The sequence below is a fragment of the Sardina pilchardus genome, chromosome 7 (assembly GCF_963854185.1).
Source record: "Sardina pilchardus chromosome 7, fSarPil1.1, whole genome shotgun sequence".
Classification (NCBI taxonomy): Eukaryota; Metazoa; Chordata; class Actinopteri; order Clupeiformes; family Clupeidae; genus Sardina; species Sardina pilchardus.
The window spans coordinates 20,364,792-20,387,953 of record NC_085000.1 but is presented as its reverse complement, the minus strand read 5'-3'; the positions used below and the strand labels follow the sequence as shown (position 1 = coordinate 20,387,953).

Here is a 23,162-nt window from a genome sequence, read left to right as displayed (position 1 = left end):
ATGTGCTAAACCCTTGTAGCAATGTCTGCAAACTTGTAGAACAAAATCGCAGTCTGAAAAATGTCAATAATGGATATAAATGGACATAAAAAGTAGGCTTAAATGCACTGTCAACAATATTTCATGTTCATGCCAAATAGGCTACTGGAAAACAGATGTAGGCCAGGCCTCGGCCACCTTCTTAAATGATAAGAATTGGAAGCAGAGTGGAACTCAAAGGATTTTCCTGAAAGTAAGGGATGTAGTTAAAGCTCGGTTTATTCCTTAAACTTACGCTTTCTAGGTTCATCAAACGATTTTTTTAACGTAAACTTTCTGTGTTAATGAAATTGTTTTGGGTTTTTTTAGTTAATGGATTACCTGTCAAGTTCCTCCTCACACTCCTGTGCAGTAGATGGCGGTATGCACCAATTTCAATATGTAATCTTATGATAAAACGAAGAAATATGACGCGCCTTTCTTGCAGGAAGTGCGCGATTGTTATTGTTGATGAGACGATGGGTACCTTAATGTAGGCAGGGCAGTGTGCCATCTCAGCATTAAACGGTAGGCAAAACTGCCATATAGATCTGAAGATATGCTGTATATTCTGGAATTTGAAGACAGTCTTCGCTTATTGTTCTCAGAGATATTGAATATGTTTTAATTTTGCCTAAGATAACAGAGCTTGCAGCGAGTTTGAATTAGCTAGCTGGCTAACGTTAACGTTACCCACACGTTAGCTTTCCTAGCATACATGATTTGCTTTCTGAAACATGCTGCAGCATGACTTGAAATGATATTAAGTAAACCGAGTTATTTTTTGTGTACAGGCTGGAAAGTTTGATGTGGATATCTATCAGTTTTTCCAATATAAATAAATTGTTCAGCTAAGATATCGTTTGGTGCCTGATGCAGTTTGTTTGACATAATGTTTTTACTGTAGATACTGTGCTAGTATGAATTTAATACTGATTGATGTTGTAAGTCTGTAAGTCGCTTTGGACAAGACGTCTGCTAAGAATAACTAACATAGACATGCTTGCAATGGGTGAATAGTTGTGGATAGTAAGTGAAAATATGGTAACGGTGTAGTCTGGTTAGCTAACTCTTTATCATGTCTTTTTTCAGAGTGAAATGAAAACCAAACCATTAACAAAATAATTTGCTTTCCTGGGCAGTTGTGTGTTGCACATTTTAATTATGGTATTATTACGTTTCATATAGTTATTCAGGATCATCCTCATGATGAACTTCGAGGGAATGGATCCTGGCTTGGGCGATTACTCGTCTGGGTTACATGGTAGCCTTGAACCAGGTCTAGAATCCTCTCTGGACCCTAGACTCGACCCATCGCTGTTGCAAGGTGTGGAGCTAGATCCAGATGGCCTTGCGGTGCCTGCTGATTCGGTGCATCTTCTGGAGGGCTTGTTTTCGGAGTTGCATAGCGTCGCTGCGGAAGTTGGTATTCCCGTCACAGCGACACACTTCGATGTGCAGGAGGAGCTCCTCTGGATGGGAAACCACCGGGTAAGAGTTTTGTTCCGCTTTTGTGACCCCAGTCACTTAGACTAGGTTATTCAGCCTTGCTGTCTGGAATGTGTCATCATAATGACCATGTTCCTGAAAGTAGTGGGTAGAAAACTGGACCACACTAGGACTTTCTCTTATATGATGTCAAAGAAAGCAGAGAATGGTCATAATGTTTGTAGAAATGGAAGGTATTTGAAACATGGTTTGAAGTTTTGAAATATAGCAAAATATTGTATGCAAATATTTAAAACTGTGTTTCAAATATATATCACTTACTGTCTACAACACACGTTTAACATTGGAAGTTTACATCTAACTATAACACCTATAACATTGGAAGAAGACCTATCTAAGAATGGTCAATGGCCAACTTTGCCATGAAAGAATGTTGTCCTTCAGTGGATGTAGATTAACAACAAAAACATAAATAATGTTTTTTCAAGAAAGTTCAAGGCCTCGAATAACTAAATAAAACCCTCTGTCAGAACCAAACATGATGAAGCAGTATTCGCCTGTTATGCGGTTCAGCTCTGGAACCAACTTCTACCATTTTTTAAAAAATTAAACTCAAGACAAAATTATTCTCATTAACTTTCTCTTAGTCTGATCAGATGCACTAATTTTCTGACTTTTATTGTGTATTGTATGTGTCATTAAATTATGTATTTGTGTCTAGTAATGTACATGTACTTTATTTTTATATTTGTACAGGGTCTATAAAACAGTATTTACCCCCTCCATGGACATTCCCACTTTTACTGCTTTTATAAGTGGATTATTTGCAATCATTAACAAAAAAATCCACTCTTTAATGTCAAAGTGAAAGCATTTTTCTTCAAAGTAATGTTAATGAATGAAAACTATTTAATGCAAAATGAGTGATTGCATAAATATTCACCCCCCTCAAGAATAGATGCAATTCTGAGTAAATAGGTCTCAGTTAGGCTTGTACATCTGGACACTTTTATTAGCAAAACAGCTCAAGCTCTGCCAGGGTGGAAGTTGTTCGGGTGTGAACTGCCCTTTTAAGTCCAGCCACAGATTTTCTGTAGTATTGAGGTCCTGGCTTTGACTCGGCCACTTCAGAACATTCACCTTGGTGTCTTTACAGCAATTCTGTATTTTCACCGTAGGCTTCGGCGTAATGTGTCGCTGGAGAATAAATCTTCTCTGTAGTAGTAGTTCTCTTGCAGACTGAATCAGATTGTCCCCTAGGATTTCCATATATTTTGCGAAATACCTTTTAATTTACCTTTGCAAGCCTTCCAGTACCTGCTGTTCAGAAGTATCTTCACAGAATGATTCTACCATCACCATGCTTCAGATTAGTAATGGTGTGTCTTTGGAGTCTACCAAAAATTGCATCTAGTCTAATGGCCGAAAAGCTCAATTTTGTCTTATTTCATAAGAGCTTTGCCACTCACCCATAGAGCTTTGCATGGTGAAGAACTCGGGCAAATGTTGCTATGCACAGTTTCTTCCATCTCAGCTGCTGAAGCTTTTAACTTCTTCAGAGTTGTCATAGGCACCTTGGTGGCTATGGATTTTTACTGAACTCCATAAGTATTTTGTTTAATTAACATTACTTTGTAGAAATGTGCTTTTACTTTGACATTAGAGGGGACATTTGTTTTTTAAACAATTGAAAAAAAAATGATTTATGAAAGCATATCCAAGGGTGATGAATACTTTTATAGGAACTGTATATATTTTTTTTTATTTGTCCTTCATGCTTTTATTTACTGTTATCTGCCATTCTCTCTTCTTCAGACGGTGTAAAGCACATTCAGTTGCCTTGTGTAAATAAAATGGACTATACAAATATAACTGCCTTGACAAAGATGTGTTATTCTGAACCAATTTTGAATGTGTCTATAACCAAAAATAACAATAGAAAAAAAATGAGTTCAACACATAAGTTTTCTGCCAATCAAAGTGTAGATTTATTTATTTATTTATTTTCAGTAATTATTCGTTATGTGTTCGTTTGAACTAACTTTCAGTCCAACTTCTCTGCAGGGTCATGCCAGTTCCTTCTTTGGCCCTACAATGGGCCGGTACTCCTCATTCCAGGTGCACCTGAGTGATGACGTCCGTCATATCCAGAGTATGGAGACAGGAGTGTTGTTCCTTACCAAGAACAACCTCAAGTGTGTCACTCGTGGTGGATTCATCATGTTTGACTATCCGTGAGTTGTGCTTGTTAAGAAATTGATTTTTTTTATTTTTTTTATTTAGGCTTAAAGTTAGCATTGTGTAATAACTGGAAACACTTTTTTGTTGTTTTATCCAAATTCCCAAGAATCAGTGAGTTGCTTCATAATTACAAATAATTTTACAAGCAAAACTTGTGACATATGCTGATCATATCTGTTATGTGTGATTTAGAATGGAGGAGGGAGCTGACATGCACAGTGTGTTGGTGACTGACAATAACACATTGATGATGGCGGGCCTTCAGAACTATGTGATAGAGGTTGATCTCACTACGGTGCAAGAAACGCAGAAGGTGAGGACAGCTGTGTATAATGAATATTTTTGCTAATTTGCTTGTGTGCATCCTTAAAATACAGGGGTCATAAGTATTGGAACCCCTATGTTAAATTCCCATAGAGGCAGGCAGATTTTTATTTTTAAAGGCCAGTTATTTCATGGATCCAGCATACTATGAGTACACAACAGAGAAAGCTTACTCATGCATATACATGCAATGTTGTTGCTCCTGTCTTAACACATTTTGTCTTTACGTAATTAGTTTGACGTGGAGGCTCCAGGGGTAGCCATCATTAGACAGTCCAATCGTTTCCTCTTCTGTGGACACACGTCTGGTAAGGTGAGATATTGTCACTCGATGATTTATACTTAATTTAGAGCATGTCTTCACCATGGTATGACATGTGACTCCGTCATATTCTCCCTTGTCACTACTTTTACTCATCGCTCCACCCCTCTTCCTGCCTCACATTTCTTGTGCGGACTTGGCAGGTGTCTCTCCGTGACCCGCGGACCTTCGCCATGGAGCACGAGTTTGATGCCTTCTCGGGCAGCCTGTCCGACTTTGACGTGCATGGCAACCTGCTAGCGGCGTGCGGCTTCTCCAGCCGGGGCATGAACGGCCTGGCCTGCGACCGCTTCCTCATGGTGTACGACCTGCGCATGATGCGGGCCATCACGCCGCTCCAGGTGCACGTGGACCCGCTCTTCCTGCGGTTCATTCCCACCTACACCTCCCGCCTGGCCATCATCTCTCAGAGTGGTGCGCTCCTACATTCCTGCTTTATATTGACATGCTATGTAGCATTAGTTTTTAGATTTTCGGGGGGGGGGGGGGGTGTTTTGAATGCTGCAGCATACAGAATTTGATGCAATGCATCTATGTTCTTTACAATGTGTTAAAGCATCAGGAGTGGTCTAAGAAATGCTTTGCCGTTTACAATTATAACAACTATATACAGTAATTTCCCATGTATAAGCCCGCATTGTGTATAAGCCGCACCGTGTTTTATGCAAGTTAAAGAAACAAAATCATATTAATACCATATTAATAGTCCCCATGTATAAACCTCACAGCGGAAGAATTTTTGCAAAATCAATGTAATAGTCGGGAAATTACGGTATGAAATGGGTAATAATTGTGTGTTGAACATGTATGACTCCATTTGGGATCACTAAATTTCTACTCAGACGTGGTCTTCTATTGTAATGAAATCATTGTTCAGTTTGTTTGCCAGAAACAGTGGGTCTTTGTGCAGCCTAACGTTTCTGTCCCTCTCATCTCCCCTCCCGAAGGCCAGTGCCAGTTCTGCGAGCCTACCGGCTTGGCCAACCTGGCCGATGTCTTCCATATCAACACAGTGGGTCAGCTGCTCATGAGCTTCGAGGTGTCCTCCAGCAAGCAGGCGCTGTCCTTTGGTGACTCGGGCGGCTGTGTGCACCTGTGGTCCAGCACACCAGACGTGACCTACAACGGGTACTCGCGCGAGACGGACTTCGCCCTGCCCTGCCTGGTGGACTCGCTTCCTCAGCTGGACTGGGGGCACGACCTGTTGCCTCTCTCGCTCATCCCCACCCCGCTGACCACGGAGCCCCTGGTCTCGGACTGGCCCACCACCCTGGCAACTCCTAGCCCCAGGTGCCTGCACAAAGCCATTGCCTTTCTTTAATATTTAAAAGTCAAAGATTAAGAGTCTTAATCTGGCTTTACACCATACGGTTTTGAAGTTGGAGATTAAATTCCAAAGTCATAATGAATTCACGGAGCTTTACTAGAGCTGTGTCGTGCTCCCATCGTCTTAATCTTTTAGTGTGAGGTGGCAGTCTAAACTGTTTTGAGACTATTTGAGACTGTCTTGAGATCTATTTCTCGTCTTGACCTTACAATAATATCAAAAGCGTTCCTTGAACCTTGAAGATGCATTTATTTGTGAAGATGAACAAGGAATATATTAAATGACTATGCTGCAGTTTGAGACTGCCACCTGCTGATGACAGTGTGGTATTGCAAGGGTAGCTGACCTCAGTACCTCAGAATTTAGCTCTATTTTGTTTTACAATGCACAGACATGCACCTGCTGTGGACCCAGAAATTCTTCGTACCATGAAAACAGTGGGCTTTATTGGCTACGCCCCCAATCCCCGCACACGCCCTAGAAATCAGGTAAGTGTTGAACTTCCTCTTAATGTCATTAATTATTATTTGTAATCTCGTCATCAGCATTGCCTATTTATGCAGCGGAACAGCTGTGACTGAGTGAAGCGCTGTGCCTTAAAACAGGTTCCCTACAAGATCAAAGAGGTTGAGCTGGAGTATGATGGTTACAACCAAGTACCAGAGTCTCCCATTGGTCGAGATGAAGAGCCACACTTATACATGGTTCCAAAGAAGTATCGCAAGGTATCATAACGCTATGAGATTTAAATTCACTGCACTGGCTCTTGCATTTTTATGAGTAACTCTAATTGCATTTATTTGGTGTTTAGGTCACTATTAAATACTCAAAACTTGGACTTGAGGACTTTGATTTCAAGCATTACAACAGGACACTGTTTGCTGGCCTGGAGCCACATATTCCCAATGCTTACTGCAACAGCATGATCCAGGTATTGTGGAATAGATTGCAACAAAGTTGTATTTTAATAGATATCACCCCGAGATAAAATGTAAATGAATAAGTATTGTTTTGTGTTTTTTACTCATTTTACCTATTATCCCACTAATAGAATGTTACTTAATTAATATGACAATAAATGAGATATTTGTGGCTGTTTTTGACCATTGCTCTTTATGTGTTGACCGTTATGTGCTGTGAACACTGAAGGTGCTGTACTTTCTGGAGCCAATCCGATGCTTAGTGCAGAATCACCTGTGCCAGAAGGAGTTCTGTTTGGCCTGTGAACTTGGCTTCCTCTTCCACATGTTGGATCTGTCTAGAGGAGACCCCTGCCAGGTATGACAGCGGCGTGTTCTAGTGTTCACACTCCACTACCTGTTTTGCACTCGAAGCCTCATGGCAAACTATCCTTTGTGTGAACATGCCAATTGATTTATTGGTGGCAGTACACAGCTTAAAGTAATGCAGTCATGTAATGTCGGCGGCAGTACAGCTGTGTTCTTGCATTCCTCTGATGTGGAAAATGTGCAGGGAGATAGCATTTGTTTGCCTCACTTGACTGAACGATGCCCCCAGTAGATGACCATCACAGAATCACGCCTCCTCAAATTTCCCGTCCAAATCCGGGATGCACACGTTTCCTTCCCCTGCCTCTGTCCACTTTTCCTCTAACTGGCCGTTCTTCCGTCCATCTTTTAGGCCAGTAACTTCTTGCGCGCTTTCCGCACCATTCCCGAGGCGTCCGCATTGGGCCTGATCCTGGCCGACTCGGATGAGCAGACGGGCAAGGCCCGATTGGGCCGCCTCATCCAGAGCTGGAACCGCTTCATCCTCACCCAGCTCCACCAGGAGACCCAGGAGCAGGAGGGACCCCAGGCCTACCGGGGGGCCAGCAGCAGGTGAGGGTCCCCTCAGGCCTCCTGGCAGCACGCCCATGGGCCTGGAGATTTAGGAAGGATCTATGATTTATTATGAATGTTGTGCACTAGCCGAAAACCCCGAAAAACTCCTACCTTTTTTTTCTCATACCAAGCAAAGCGGTGCATTTGTCATTGTTATGATTTGAGTGGTTTTTTTTGTTGTTGTTTAAATCCTTTAAGTCCTTCTTTTCTGTTGTGCTCCTGTGTGTAGTGGCTCGGGGTCATCAACAGAGTCTGCGATTGGCCACCTGTTCGGCTGCGAGGTGGAGAACAGTAGCCTGTGTCGCTGCGGGAAGGAGACCGTGCGCTCTTCGCTGACGCTGCTCTTCACCCTGCACTACCCCGAACAGAGCTCCACCGGTCAGTTCCTGGACCTTGCGCTCACTCAAGCTCCTCATTCTGTGGGGTTTAGCCCTCTGTGTCCACTCTGGTTGCCAAGCTGTTTACATCTGAGTTGCTCCGGTGAACCCCTTTTTCTTTTCTACAGTTTGTCCACTCCTGTGACGCACCAGATAGTGATTTCAGGAGCGCGGAGGACTTTTTGTTTTTTCTACTGTTTACACTTTATTTTTTGGAGTTGGAGTTATAGTGCTACATACTTCCTTATGTTAATGTGGGCTCGATTGATCAGAGGAATTCTTATTGTTTCTTATCACTCCCATTTCTTTCCATTAAAAAGATAAATCACTTCTAATTTCTTCTAATATCACTCAAAATTACATTGATTATGAGTTAATTAATTCACTTGAAAATCTTATGGAAAAAGGGCTAATGTAACAAATAGATGTTTGTGATTGCGTGAAATGGATTGTTATTGTATATACAGCCTGTATATTCAAAAAGTAAAACAATGTTCCAACTGTTTTTCCCCTCAGATAAAATTCCTAAAGAGTATGACTTTGTGGATATCCTAAAGAAGAGCATCTGTCTCGAGCAGAGCACACAGGCTTGGTGTGACAACTGTGAGAAGTACCAGCCAACAGTAAGGCTCTCTCTGCTCCTCTCCCTCCAGCCCCCATGTTGCTCCACGCCTCTGTGTATCCAACAGCCTTCTGCTTTGCCTCTCCTCAGGTGCAGACGCGCAACATCCGTTGCCTGCCCGACGTGCTGGCCATCAACTGTGAGGTGAACAGTGTGAAGGAGATGGAGTTCTGGAAGGTGCAGGCCGAGGTGAGATGTTGATATGTGCTACTGTTCTGTGTCGTCCCGGGTCAGGGTCCTGTCCTCCTCACGGTCGATCATTTGAGCTGTCCGACCATCTGCCTTACGTTTGGAGCAAAAAAGCATAATATGCAAATCCCTTATCATGTTATGTAGAGAGTATGTCAGAATAGGTAAGCCACGAAGAGCCCATCACCCATTTTGTTTTTCAAAATGACATGAAATTGCCATTTAGATCTTAAAATGTTTTTCTGCAGACCACGTGTATGAAGTATCTGTCAGTCCCCAGCTCACTAACACAGTTCTCCATTAAGTGAGCTTTCAAGAGGTCTTCTCAGTTCAATTATATTGGAATTCTATCTCTGTGTTCTGCAGTATGCTCATACTAAAGCCCTGAAGAAAGAAGCCGCCGAACCACCAAAGCCAAAACCCGAACCTCTCCCAACCGAATGGTGCCTAGAGTAAGTAATAGAATGCTAAGTTAAATGCTATGAGTTATATATTTGCCAACATGTTATAATGTTGGTTGTTTCAATAAAAAGGAATATAATGTCCACAACGCTGCTATTTGGTCCCGTTTAATTTTTAAAAAACAAGCAACGTTTCGACCCTACTGGGTCTTCATCAGGCAAAAATGCTGCATTAAAACATGCATTAAACGTTACGGGAGCAAATAGCAGTGTTGCAGACATTATATTCCTTTTATTGAAGCTACTCTCCATTTGTCCTGCACCTGCAAGGTGGTATGTGCACACAACTACTCTCCTTGAATGTTGGTTGTTACCATTGAAAAAAAAAGTCATCAAGCCAGTATGCTTTTCACTATCGCTGTAATCATGAATCATCATGTAAGTCATGGCGTGTGGAGTGGTCATCCAATGTTCTCGTCTCTGTAGGAATGAGCTGTCCAATACAGAGGGCCTGACCTTTGACACCAAGGCAGAGGACCTGCAGCACGTGTGGATCCCCCTCAGCCTGAAGATGTCCATCAGCAAGAGCCAGGGTCTGGAGGTCACTACCTGGCCAGAGGGAGAGGAGGTGAGTCACATGGCAGCCACCGCAGGCACGCTACGCTGCCTGCCTCATTTTAATGAAATGCGTGCTGTGGCGATGTGTTTAGCTCTCCAGGCAAATGTTCCTCATTGAAACAACTGATGCACATGTTGTGACCTGATGGCAACCTGTTTTGTTTTTGGCCTCTTTTATCTAAGAACAAATGTACTGTATTTCATGTCGTGGGGAGCTGTGGCATAAGCGGCTGCATTTGTCCGTACCATGTTCAGCACCAAGTGCCCCCAGGGACCGCGGTCCAAACTTGACCTGCGGTCATTTTCCAATTCCACCCCATCTCTCTCTCTCGCTCACTTTCTGGAACTTTTCACTGTACTATCTGAATAAAGACTAAACGCCGAAATTATTACTAACCTGGCAAATTATTAAGCAAGTAAGCAATATTTAACACCCACAAGAATAAGACTTCTGATATCTAATATTTTGTGCTTTTGCCTAAGAACACCTGTCAGGTCAGGCCAAGCCTCGTTTATCAAACATTCTTTTTAATGAGCATTATTTTCTCAGTGCAGTGCGTGACAAGAGATGACTGCACTTGGTATGTGTTATGCTTTTAAAAGAGCTTTTTATATATTATATTAGAGATACATTTGCCATCTGTTTCGTAGCTAAGTGCTGCAGAGGAGGCTGAAGGGGCTTCAGTGTATGACCTGGTGGTGACTGTCTCACACGTGCTGGACGCACGCACCGGTGGTAACCTGGTGGCCCACATCAAGGTTGGGGAGACCTACCACCAGAGGAAGGAGGTGAGTGTGGTGTATTAGATCGAGCACTCTGTGCTCGATTATGTTGCACTGTCAATATTGCTACCTGTGTGTTCTGTGATTGATTACTATGCCTTGTTATTGGATGTTGAAGCCCAAGTAAAGACGTGCTTGTACCGCAGCCTTGCCTCAGTATATTGTTCTATGTTTATAGCCTAACCCACAAATAGCACTAACGTAGTATACATTAGCATAAAGTTACAACACAGTGAGTGCTTAATAGGCTACTTGTGGGGTGTCAAGGGCCTTTTTGGGGTTTGCTCCAAAGATTGACTACTTTTGTATTTGCTTAGGGTGTGACGCATCAGCAGTGGTATTTGTTCAATGATTTCCTGATTGAACCCATCGACAAGGTAAATTTAAATCTTGCTTCTGGCATTATGGTTATTCATGAACTTTGACCTGCTTTTCCCAGAAGAAACTTAATATCCTCAGTGAATGATAATAATTAGATCCTTCCTTTTATACCAGCAAACTGAATCTGCCCAGTTTGATGTGAACTGGAAGGTCCCGGCTATTCTCTACTATGCCAAGAGGAACTACCACTCCAAATATGACCTGCGCAGTAAGGACATCTTGCACTTGTTCCATCACCCTTTGTCTGTTTTTGGTCTTCCATAACTCGGATGTTATTAAGCCTGATGTATTTTTGTTTGTTTTTATTTCCTAGTTAAAAATCCTATAGAGGCTAGTGTGCTTCTCACAGAGGCTTCTCTGGCACGGAAGCAGAGGAAGAGTCATGCGACCTTCATCCCCCTCATGGTCAGTGAGATGCCGCAGGCAGGAGATCTGGTGGGACTGGACGCCGAGTTTGTCACACTAAATCAGGTCTGGAACCTTATGTGATATGTTCTGCAATCTGCATGGCCATATAAATACCTTCCTGATGTTCCAAGTAATTGGAGTTGTCAGCTGCAGGATATTCTGTGACTTAACCATGTAGCTCAGTAAAACATATTGAACTATGTAAAATGCGAAGTTGTTGCCTATTCGAGACCATTGCTTCGAGATGTAGCTCTAAACGTTTCCTCTCACTCATGGTTGCACAATGATAGGAGGAGGCAGAGCTACGCAGTGACGGCACTAAATCCACCATCAAGCCTAGCCAGATGTCTGTGGCCCGCATCACCTGCGTAAGGGGCCAAGGGTCCAATGAGAGAGTCCCCTTCATAGATGATTACATCTCAACTCAAGAGCAGGTAACACTTTCAGAGTACTTTGCTGGTGGGCTATGAACACAGTAGCTCTGCAACTTGTTGCACAACATGCACAATTGTGTAACAACACTGATGATGTGACTTTTTTCATAAATCCATTTTTTTTTCCTGATTGTTCCTCTGGGTCATTTTCTACTTGTAGGTTGTTGACTACCTGACTCAGTATTCTGGAATCAAGCCTGGTGATCTTGATGCCAAGATTTCCTCCAAGCACTTGACCACTCTGAAGTCTACTTACCTCAAGCTACGCTTCCTCATTGACACAGGCGTTCGGTTTGTAGGCCATGGCTTACAAAAGGACTTCCGTGTCATCAACTTATTGGTGTGTTTCATTCCGACTCAGACATGTTCATTGTTATTAGACACGAAATCTGCCTCAGTTTTTAGTCAGTTACCAAAACAGTGGCTGCCATTCCTTATTTTTACATTGTAACCTTTATTTGTTCTAGTACTCTGTTGTCAATCATTATTGAAATTGAAAACCAGTCTGGAATATGTCCTGGAAAGTCTAGGATGTGTTCAGAGCTATCTGTCCTTCTAAAATAATTGATTGTTTATGGCCTTTGGTTTTAGGTGCCGAAAGACCAGGTCATTGACACAGTGTACCTCTTTCACATGCCACGAAAGAGAATGATCTCATTACGTTTCCTTGCCTGGTACTTCCTGGGTGTGTATTCAGTCACTCTTTCAGAAATCTGTGTATTTGTCAGCCTATTGTGTACTACGTTTTTTCATCATATTTAACTGCTAATTTAATTTAATCATCATTCAGTTTTTTACTGTTATGTTACACACCTCCAGCCTATTCCCATCACTGCTAAAATGACTCCTTTTGATTCAGATCTGAATATTCAGGGTGAAACACACGACAGCATTGAAGATGCCCGCACAGCCCTGCAGCTTTACAGGAAGTACTTGGAGTTGAGTCGAGGGGGCAACGATGACGTCCGGAAAGTTCTAAAAGGACTGTATGAAAAGGGACGCAAGCAGGATTGGAAAGTTCCAGAGGCAGACCCTACAGATGGTCAAGGTAGCCCAAAAAGTACGAAGCTGATAGGAAGCCAGGGATGTTTGTAAAATGGCAGGGCAGTTAAGGAGATGTATTGTTTTTTTTTTGTTTTTTTTTTAAGGTTATTTTTTGGGCTTTTTATGCCTTTAATTGGACAGGACAGTAGAGAGAATGACAGGAAGCGAGTGGGAGAGAGAGCTGGGGTGGGATCCGGAAAGGACCACGGGGCGGGAATCGAACCTGGGTCGCCAGCGTGCGGTGCAGGTGCCCCAGCCAGTTGCGCCACGGCTGGGGCCAAGGAGATCTATTGTTTGTCATTGGATCTTGCACGTGCAGCTGGATGTTAAATGTCCGTCTGCTTGTCTCTCCAGGTTCATCAGTGTTTCCTTCGGTGATGGAGCTGTAAACTTGGTTTGAATGAACATGGACCTTTAATGGACAAATGTACCTTGTGGATTCATTTTTACATTTTTCAAATGATTTTTTGCTATTTTCTTAAACGTCGACAAGCCAACAGAGCACTAGCACACCGGATGTCTGAAAAACAAAATGATGCATTGTACTAACCATGGTGGAAGCGCTGTCAGGTCCGTCTCACCACAGTTAGCCAATGTAATCTTTCATTATTGTGCCGGTGTATGCGATGGAACATGACTTGCTCTAGTTTTAAGCACTGATAAACTGGAAGTGGAACACTGAAGTATCATGGACTGACTCACGGACTGGCTATTTTTTTATGCACTGCCTTGTGCTTTGACATTTTTTTTTGTTGTTGTTATTCTTTGTATTGCATTGGTTATTAAAGAAATGTAAAGCTCCACCTCTCATTGATGTTACATCAACTTGACAAATGGTAAATAGTATGTTACATATATTCATACTGAGTCAAAGATTTGCTAGATGAAAAGTGCAGTATGTAACATTTTTTGTCATAGTTAATGTATAAATGGTAAACCATAAAACCCTCTCCTTAACCATAATGGTATAACTGAAAGAACATTTACACATGTTTTAATGCATTTGTTTCATCAATAAATTAAATGAAAGTCTCACAACAAAACACAATCATGTAAATAGCGAATTTCACAGAAACGCAATTTCAAAACCCTTTTATTATACCACCTGTAAGATCTTAATTCCTCTGTGAGTAGGCCTACACTGATATGTATAATGAATTAGAATCAAATTGAAGGATGTTATTAGATGCCACACATGCTTTGCAATTAGTTGTTTTTTCTTTAGAATTGGTCTTGGTATTTTTGACACTGCATCCTCTGCACTAATGGTGCAGATAGACACGTACTGATTAAGTACAATTATGGATTATACTTAATTGTAGGCTATCATGTTTATGTTTATGTTATTTGGTAGATACTCATGTCCAAAGCACACAGTACACTAGATTAGCTGAAAAATAGTTTCCAATAACGTTGAAAAACCTAAATAAGCAGATGATGATAATAATGCAATATCAACAATTATAGCAAATATCAACAGTGAAAGTTTTTTTTTTCAATTTCAATTTAATTTCACTTATAGAGCACCAAAACATTACGCATGTCTCATGGCGCTTTACAGAGTATTAAACATTGCACAGGTGTGTTCAGTGGCCACCATGGGATGCATGACTGGGACACCAGTCACACAAGCCTACAGCAGAGGTGGTCCGTTCCAATAAGACCCTGAGGTGGTAGAAGTTCCACACTGCACCATAAGCACTAAAGAGGTATGTTATAAGTCTAGACTTAAAAATAGGGAGGGTGTCTGCTAATCGAATTGAGGGAGGAATTGAAGATTATTCCAGAGGAGGGGTGCGCGGTAACAAAAAGCTCTCTCATAGTAGGTAGTCAGCAGTGTTGGGAAGGTTACTTTAGAAATGTAATGTGTTACAGTTACGAGTTACTCTGTTTAAAATGTAATAGTAGTGTAACTATTTTAATTACTTTTTCTGAGTAACGTAACTAATTACTTTTGATTACTTTTTGATTACTTTTCCGATTTTTGAATGATATATAGTCCCCAAATCCATGCGAAGATTTCGGCCTTGGTCTACAGGCTGCCGAGCAGTTCTGTACAAGCGCACAAGGCAGCAAGGGCATTCAATACATGAATTAGCATCACATTTTTTGTGAGGATAATATAATGATAATCATAACTCGTTTACAGGCAGGCATGTAGGCCTACGCTGATGGCGCTGTAGACGTGATAGAGCCTATCAGATGGTCCCGTATCAAACTATGGCTGTGGAGGGAAACAGTTCTTTTTACAAACAATATTATTTGCAAAGTTTTGCTGACAATATTGAGATGTAATTCAAATTGTAATTTTAAAAAATTTCAAAAGTACCTGTAATTGAATTACATGTTTTTCTACAGTAACTGTAATATATTACTGTTACAGATTGCTGGCATAAACTTTCCCACTCTCACCCATATCTACTCAGTCAGAGTAACAAAAAAGGCCAAATCCATTGCAGCTGACCCTAGCCACCCCTTGTCTTGCCAGTTCAAGCTACTTCCCTCAGGACGCAGGTACTCCATGCCCAGATGCAGGTCAAATAGACTCAGGAATTCTTTTATCCCGACTGCCATTTCCATTTTAAACAATTTGCCAGAATTGTTTTAAGTGCATTAACTTATTTATTTTCTGATTTTATCTATTTTATTTTATTGTTTTTTATTGTGTTTTTAGTTTCTATGGGTATTTTATGTGTTTTGCCATATTGTTGTGTGTCTGTCCTTATGTAAACCTGTCTGCTGGCTGCACAAAAATTGCCCCTTGGGGACAATAAAGTTACCTTGACTTGACTTGACTTGACTTGACTTGATTTATTTTGTAATTAAATTACGTAACTCAATTACATGTAATGTGTTACTCCCCAACACTGGTAGTCAGGTAGAACCCCAGGATAGGTGTGACATAAGGTACTAATGCAATTTTTTTGCATAATCTGATAGTTTAGGGGGTGTAGACTCAGAATCTGACGGGTGCCACTCCGGCACCCTTGAGCATTTTCCTTAAAATGACATCATCTGCCACACCCCTTTTTGATCACAGAAAGTCGTCTAAATATACATTAACATACAAACCCATCATGTATGGTATCAAATTAAAGCTCTTCTCATGCAGGAATCAGCTTTGACCATCAAAAAGATGAAAAAAAAATTGTTTTTAATGACATAATCTGCCACGCCCCCTTTTGTTGACCATAAAAAAAGAACTAGACTCACATTACTGTATCATGTATGGTATCAAATGAAAGCTCTTCTCAAACACAAATCAATGATGTCAATTTAAAAAATGCTAAAAATTATCCCTCCAGAGAACATAACTGTAAAATCTGGTACGGTCACACCGCTGAAATGGTAGGCTGAGCAACAAATTATATCAACCCTCACCAATTAATCAAATAGACAAAGTTAATACTTTATCACAGATTTCTGAAAGCAACTATATCAAGAACATGTTGCCAGGCTGGCCTTGTACACATCACAAACATCAAATGTCTCCTCCAAAGAACATTCATTCAATCAGACATTTCTCCCTCACTGTCATCAGTATCCTCCACTGAAAGTCGAATTTTTATTTGCACACTGCTCATCACCTTTGCAATGGATCCCTGAAGCAGACGACCACCTTGTGACCCAAAGAGAGAGCCATTAAGAGACCAGGAAGGGCAGTACATCTGCTACACATGTGGAGAGTCCGGTCACACCAGTCAACAGTCATGGCCAAGTCCACCGGCAAAGACATGCTCCAGGAGAGGCAGACAGTGCACAGAATACTCCACCAGAGAGCGAACCAAGGCCCCCTGGTTAATCGATGGTCAGGAGTGGGCTGGCAGACTGTGTTGACACTGAAGTCGACCAGTTCCTGAAACAAAATGCATTTGGTCACTGCTGGACGGTTGACCTGATGATCTCTGGAGTGAAGACAAGCTGCCTTTGGGACACTGGGTTTGAGGTCACCACCATCAAAGAGTCTCACTTTAGAGAACACTTTGGGGAGGAACAGCTAAAGTCCACCCATTGGGTGGAGCCTATGGACTGAACATGCCGGTCCTTGGTTGTCTTGAAGCAGATGTCGAGTGTTTTGGAACCACTCTTTAGCGGCGGTGCATCTTCATACTGAGAGACACCAATCTGAATGTTGTAAAGATGTAAAAATGGGCTCCCTGGCATTATGGGGATGAACGTCATCAAAGACCTAGTGACCTCTCTGCCGGGTGTGGATGCAAAGAGGATGAAAAGGCTGCTCCACCAGAGGCAAGTGTCCGTCATGTGTTGGCTAGGGTCAAGAATGAGGTGGAATTCTTGGATTCAGATGGCAAAATTGGGTTTGTCAAGGTGGCTGGCAGAGAAGTGATCACCATCCCACCACACAGTAAGAAGGTGATTGAAGGCTGGTGCCTCCAACAGTGGAATGCCATTCCTGATGGAAGCCACTCCAAAGATCAGCATCCAGAAGGGGCTTCTGGTTGCCAACATACTCGGAAAGGCAGCAGGTGGAAAAGTCCCTGTCGGGGTTATGAATACCTGTGAGAAGGCCATAAAACTAATATCCAGGGCCAGGGTAGCTGTGGTGTCCAAGTCACAGAGGATCTGTCCAAAAGAGGTGGTGGGGTTTGATGCAAGTTGAACAGTGTTCACACTACCGAAGATGGACACCAATGTACTGTATGCCTCTTCCAGTACAGGTAGCTGCAGCTGCAGCTGTAAAGCTTAGTGCACTGTTGAAAAGCTACGGGGATGTCTTCTCAAGCCACGACAATGACTATGGCTACACAACTACAGTGACACATGACATAACATATAAACTGGTGTCACCCACCCGATCAAAAGTTCAAGCGACATGTACAGGACATAGTGGGGCAAAGAGAGTAGCAGCCCCTGGGCCTCGCCAGTGGTCATTGTGCGAAAAAAAGACGGGAGTGTACGCTTTTGCTGTGACTACAGAAAGCTGAACATGGTCATGTGCAAAGATGCATACCCACTTCCACGGATAGAGGAGGCGCTTCATGCACTGGGCAAGGCACAGCTGTTCCCCGCTTTGGACCTGACATGGGTTACTTTCAAGTGGCTATGGGTGACCAGGATAGAGAGAAGACAGCTGTCTTTACCCCGTTTGGTGTCTATTCTTAAAGCATTAAAAAAATGATAGGATGAAAAATATTGTTTTCTGTAATTCTGGGGGGGAATCCAAGGACAGTCATAATTAATGTGCTTAACTACCTGGGAAGTACCTCACAACATTGCTGTCAAATTCAGTGACAGATTCAAGGGAAATTATAGCTAACATGCTAACTAACTACTAGGTACATCAGACTTGCTATAATATTCACAATAAAATGAATTACTATTGAATGATTGTATTCCTGTATGTATTAGGCCAGGGGTTCTTAACCTTTTCAACTTTGAGGCCCCATTTGTCATAGTAGAAAGTGGCCCGGGGCCCATTTAATATTCATCATTCACATCCAAAAAGCACACGTTTTTGTATTTATTGGTAGACATTTCACAAGTGTAATTTCATTATGTTACGTTAACGGTATTTGTTTTTAGACGTGGCTGGATTCACTTAATGGTAGCTTTCTGGCGATGAGCTTCTGGCCATCCATTCATTCTAACACGTTGGGCAAGTCTCCCCTTTAGTGAAATGTGTAGTGTCAGAATCCCAGCAGTTTTGTAAGGATTCTTGTGAGTGCATAGGTATAACGACAATGTGCTAACGTAGCTAGCAGCATTTGCAGTACATATCCTCGATACGGATATACCCACAAGGTGAATGAATGGAATTAAGTCTCATGCATTACATATCTCTGATGTCTTCATTTGATAATCTACCCAGTACCGCGGCCCTTGCAGCCAACAGGTGCAACACTGAACATTTCTTGCGGCCCTCTGGTTAAGAATCACCGTAAGTCTGGGCCGCGGCCCTGTGGTTAAGAATCACTGTATTAGGCTAAATGGCAATTCCATCATTTATTCAATTTAATACCAAATATGACATGATTTAGAGTCAGATATTATGCGACAAAAAGGAACGTAATCTGACCTTAAAGGTCACTTTGCAAATGGTATTTTGTTCTCTGAAGGGACCTGAACTATTTTTTTCATCTTTTTGATGGTCAAAGCTGATTCCTGCATGAGAAGAGCTTTAATTTGATACCATACATGATGGGTTTATATGTTAATGTATATTTAGACGACTTTCTATGATAAAAAAAGGGGTGTGGCAGATGATGTCATTTTAAAGAAAATGCTCAAGGGTGCCGGAGCGGCACCCATCAGATTCTGAAAGGACACCCCCTAAACTATCAATTTATGCAAAAAAATTGCATTAGTACCTTATGTCACACTTATGCCCAAATTCCACAAAGTTCTACCTGACTAAGGACAGGAAATAGAAATATGAAAGCATCACTGATGCACTAGCTTGTTATCGTATTCTAACTTCATTGTTTCCCTTCTTGGGAGACACTTAAGAGACGTCAGCCAAATGTAATGTAATAGCCTGGGTGTTCCCATGCCTTGGGCGCAATTTCATTCACGCTGCTAAGGCAGTCTGGAAACTACCGCCCTAATTTTTGCCTGAGGTGACCAATCACAGAACAGGAGGGGAAGCAAGACGATGATGAGCTATGCACAGACGCATTTTATAGACATCCGCGGCGCCCGAACGGATCTGGGCATTTTTTCAAATACGAGAAAATTAACGTTTGGTTGCCAGACCATTTGAGAAGTGGTAGCATGCACATCTCCTCTTAGAGTATACTCTGGATCATTGTCTTACTGGATGGTCCTCATCCTCATCATTCTGGTGGATGGCAGAGTGGTGGGTGACATCCTGTGCCATTTCTCCTCCAAATGTGTTGTTGACAGCCTAAAAGTTCAATTTTGCTCTCATCTGACCAGATGACATTCCCTAGGCTTGTTCAAATGTTGTGTAGCGCTAACAATTGTACCTGCTGCCTCCAAGTCTTTCTGGAGCTCTTTAGTCCCTGGCTCTTGGGCTTCTCTTCTGACTGACTTAGTGGTCAGAAATACATCTGTTTGAAATACATCTGTATCCAGTTCCATTTGGTATATTTTACAGCAATAATTTGTGAAGGTCTTGGGATAGCTCTTTGCTTTTACCCATCCTGAGATGTTTCTTGTGTGACACCCAGTAAGGAAAACCTTTTTATTGCCTTTACTAACCCACTTTATATTAATTTTTCAGATGGGAGGGATATACTCTCCAACTTACAGATGTCAGTTTTCCTTATGCTTTTGGTGTACTGCTTTTTCTTAGGGTTAATTATACTTCATGGCATAATGTTACTTGGACTTAAACATTCTGAATGCTTTATATTTGTGGATTTATTTTGTTTGAATTACTAATGTCTTGTGAAAAATTCATGTGAATGGCTTCATTAGATGAACTTAGTGACCAACCCTTAGTGCAAAAATGTTGATGTATTAAATACTTATTTCCCCCACATCAATTCCCAAATACAAAACCACAATATTACATGAAATTATATATCATTAATAATACGCTATGAATGCAATATGTTTTTCTATTAATAAACCATCCTTTTTCTTAGGAGATGTTGTTCCTTTAAAATAAACTGCAACGTTTACAAACCAAACTTTGTTAACATTTGCATGTGAACTCCTTTAAAGTTAGTTTAATATATTGAATCGAACAGAAATAATATAAGTTAGTGATATTGACTTAAATCTATTAATTTTAAAGTAATTATTTTATCGTTTCTGTACCCCAATTGAGTATATTTCAAGTAATAATTTGTGAAATATTGTACGTATATAATTGTATATTTGAAATGTAAACATGACTGACTGGTTTGCACAATGAAGCGCCTCCAATCGCCAACCTTGTCCCATGCCCCATCTCATTGCCACCCCTATGTGCAATATGGACCCAAATATTGGTTGATCTTTGTGATTTCATCCTATTTCACTGTGTCATTCATGTTTTATTTAGAGCTTTTTGCACAGACACATAAATCATGAATAGCAGATGCAAGCTTTAGAAATGTTTAAACTGGTGACACACCGTTATTCAGATCAAATGAAAGCATTGTTGGACTTCTCTAGCAAGTACCCATATTCCTCATCATTATGAAAAATCCTATTCCTGATTTGCAAATTAATTTCCTCAACATCATGCCTTGGTTCTGAGACAATGTTTCAATAATGTTATGTTGTTGTTCCCTCTTTCATTTGTTGACTAGATGAATTTACCACTCACATAAATTGGAAAAAAAGACATTGTTTGCTTCAGTTTTGTTCAAAGGGTTAGATAGCCTGTGTTTTTCCATTGATTTAGATAACTTGTACATTTGCAGTCAATTGCAGATTTGCATTGCAAGTGCAGTGAAACACTCCAGAAAGTGGTTGGAAAAAAGGACAATGGCTTCTGCAATGTAACACAAAGGCTACATTATTGCTCTAGTCATTTATATATTTTTCTCATTTTTATTTATTTTATTTTTGTTTTTACTTTTACTGTTTTAGATGCATTTTTATTGATGCATTAATGGTACAAATGGTCATTGCTTTCCAGAAGACCTGCCTTCAAAAATTCTTTTGTTTAGTGTAGGCCTACCCTTATCCTAGGGAGCATTTTTGAATACAGCGTTGAATCTCCTAGGAAACAGGGAAACCTTTGAGATTTCATAGCAGGGATCTCAGGCTTTGGGAATCACTAAAAAGTTTGAACCTGCACTGTGCCTGTTAACGTTATTTTCAATGGGTGTTTATTGTACATTACACTTTTTGCTTATTTTTCGTTGCTGGCTATATTCACATCACACAGTAACTATTAGAAATGTTAGGCTAAAAAATCTGGTGAGTCAATGAAATTAGGTAATTTCTTAACACGATTGCCTGCAGGCTACATTTTTGTTTGTGGCTATTCTGGCAATTTGACTTTTATAAGCCTGGCAAATAATTGATAGTTCGTGTCTAAATGCGTATTTTTTTTGTACATGATTAGCCTATTTCTCGCACCAGTTGAGTCCATGCGACAAGAACTATTGTGAAAAGAAGAGAGAAAAAAAAACACAGTTCCCCATCCCAAAGTTAACTCAAGCTGTCTGACGTCATACTCCCACAATGCACGCGCCCAGCTACTCGAGCGCTGCGGTATGTAGAGGGAAAATAACCCAGGCCTCAAAAAATAACAAAAAATCCAAAAAAATTAGAAAAATGTACTACAGATAATGAATGAAGTCTCCATGGTGGAATTGGAACAGGTAGGACTTAGACAGAGTTTGCGCTCGGTTGGGAGTTCGAAAGTTGCCTCCATCGACAAATGCAGTCCTAGAAAGTTCGTGGTGAGTTTATGCCTAATTTATTTTTTCAAGTTCTACCCGTCTCTATGCACTTGCTAATCCGCTGTGTATGTTAAAATAAGTCTGATAAATTGAAAGAAACTTCATCATCCTTGTTTGTACTCAAATCAACTTCTTTTGTGATCTCGATTTTGTTGAAGAAGTCGACACTACCATCATAATTTATGTTTTTTTTTGTTAGATAAATGTGGCCTCAGCGCTAGCACCGACAATGTGGACAGTAGACCGTGTAGCAATACTTGGGCACTGAACGAAAATGCTGTGTACTTTGATGTTATACCTTTCGTATCTAAATGTAGTATTGTAACACTTTTGTTAGGTGCCCCCGTCTACTTCCCGGACTTTCTTTTTGTTTAATTTGGACTTCAGCCCAATTGTATGATGTATCAAGGATGGATAACATTATTATGTCGTCTTTTCATTTTAGAGATGATGTAGTGTAATTGCATGTGAAGATGGCCTTTTAGGTCATTAGGGGGGTAAAAACACTTATTTTGAGGTACGATGTGAATTTCATGTAGCCTATGACTTTTCAGAGTCATAACATTAAATGAAGTCTAATAATTAGCTGCAGGCTAATAGAGGCCAACACTTTCACTACCTATTTGGAGTTATGACATGAATCACTTAGGCCCTAAATGTACCCTATGTCATATTAGGATTTAGGGAGTTTGGGTAAATATAATTTATTGTCAGCACTAGCTTTCTATTATTTGAGTGGCTTTACACACTGGTTTATGTAAATCTGCCCAGTAATACCATGACACCAAAAGTGTGCTGTTGATGACTGGAATGCAACATGAATTTGCAATATTAACATAATATTTGTATTGATATAGTATTTTACAGGTGTTTCAATGTTGAATAACACTTACTACTGATGATGTAGAACTAATACAGTTACTTATTTATGGGTAAAATGACAAAAAGGTGTCTTAGCTGAACTCATACTTTTCAAGTTTTCAGTGTTGTGTATTCGTGTCCATCCTTTGCGTAGCCGTATTGTATACAAAGATGGTATAAATGAAGTTTTAGC

General features: G+C 40.9%; 1 protein-coding gene across 2 annotated transcripts; it reads left to right on the top strand.

Annotated features, from left to right (window-relative positions):
- Positions 1 to 477: 477 nt before the first annotated feature.
- Positions 478 to 13,587, top strand: pan2 (poly(A) specific ribonuclease subunit PAN2). Of its 2 annotated transcripts, none has more exons than XM_062541160.1 (26): positions 478 to 546; positions 1,207 to 1,509; positions 3,532 to 3,701; positions 3,901 to 4,021; positions 4,268 to 4,345; positions 4,498 to 4,768; positions 5,302 to 5,644; positions 6,073 to 6,169; positions 6,287 to 6,406; positions 6,493 to 6,612; positions 6,831 to 6,959; positions 7,323 to 7,522; positions 7,755 to 7,903; positions 8,419 to 8,525; positions 8,615 to 8,713; positions 9,080 to 9,165; positions 9,601 to 9,742; positions 10,384 to 10,521; positions 10,833 to 10,892; positions 11,011 to 11,104; positions 11,210 to 11,367; positions 11,595 to 11,738; positions 11,899 to 12,078; positions 12,330 to 12,423; positions 12,598 to 12,786; positions 13,137 to 13,587. In XM_062541160.1, exons 2-26 carry the CDS (start codon positions 1,225 to 1,227, stop codon positions 13,169 to 13,171), a joined length of 3,609 nt encoding a protein of 1,202 aa, XP_062397144.1. In that variant the 5' UTR covers positions 478 to 546; positions 1,207 to 1,224; the 3' UTR covers positions 13,172 to 13,587. The 2 variants fall into 2 exon arrangements, with proteins under 2 accessions (XP_062397144.1, XP_062397142.1); XM_062541158.1 differs by having other exon boundaries at positions 12,598 to 12,798.
- The last annotated feature ends 9,575 nt before the right edge of the window (positions 13,588 to 23,162 follow it).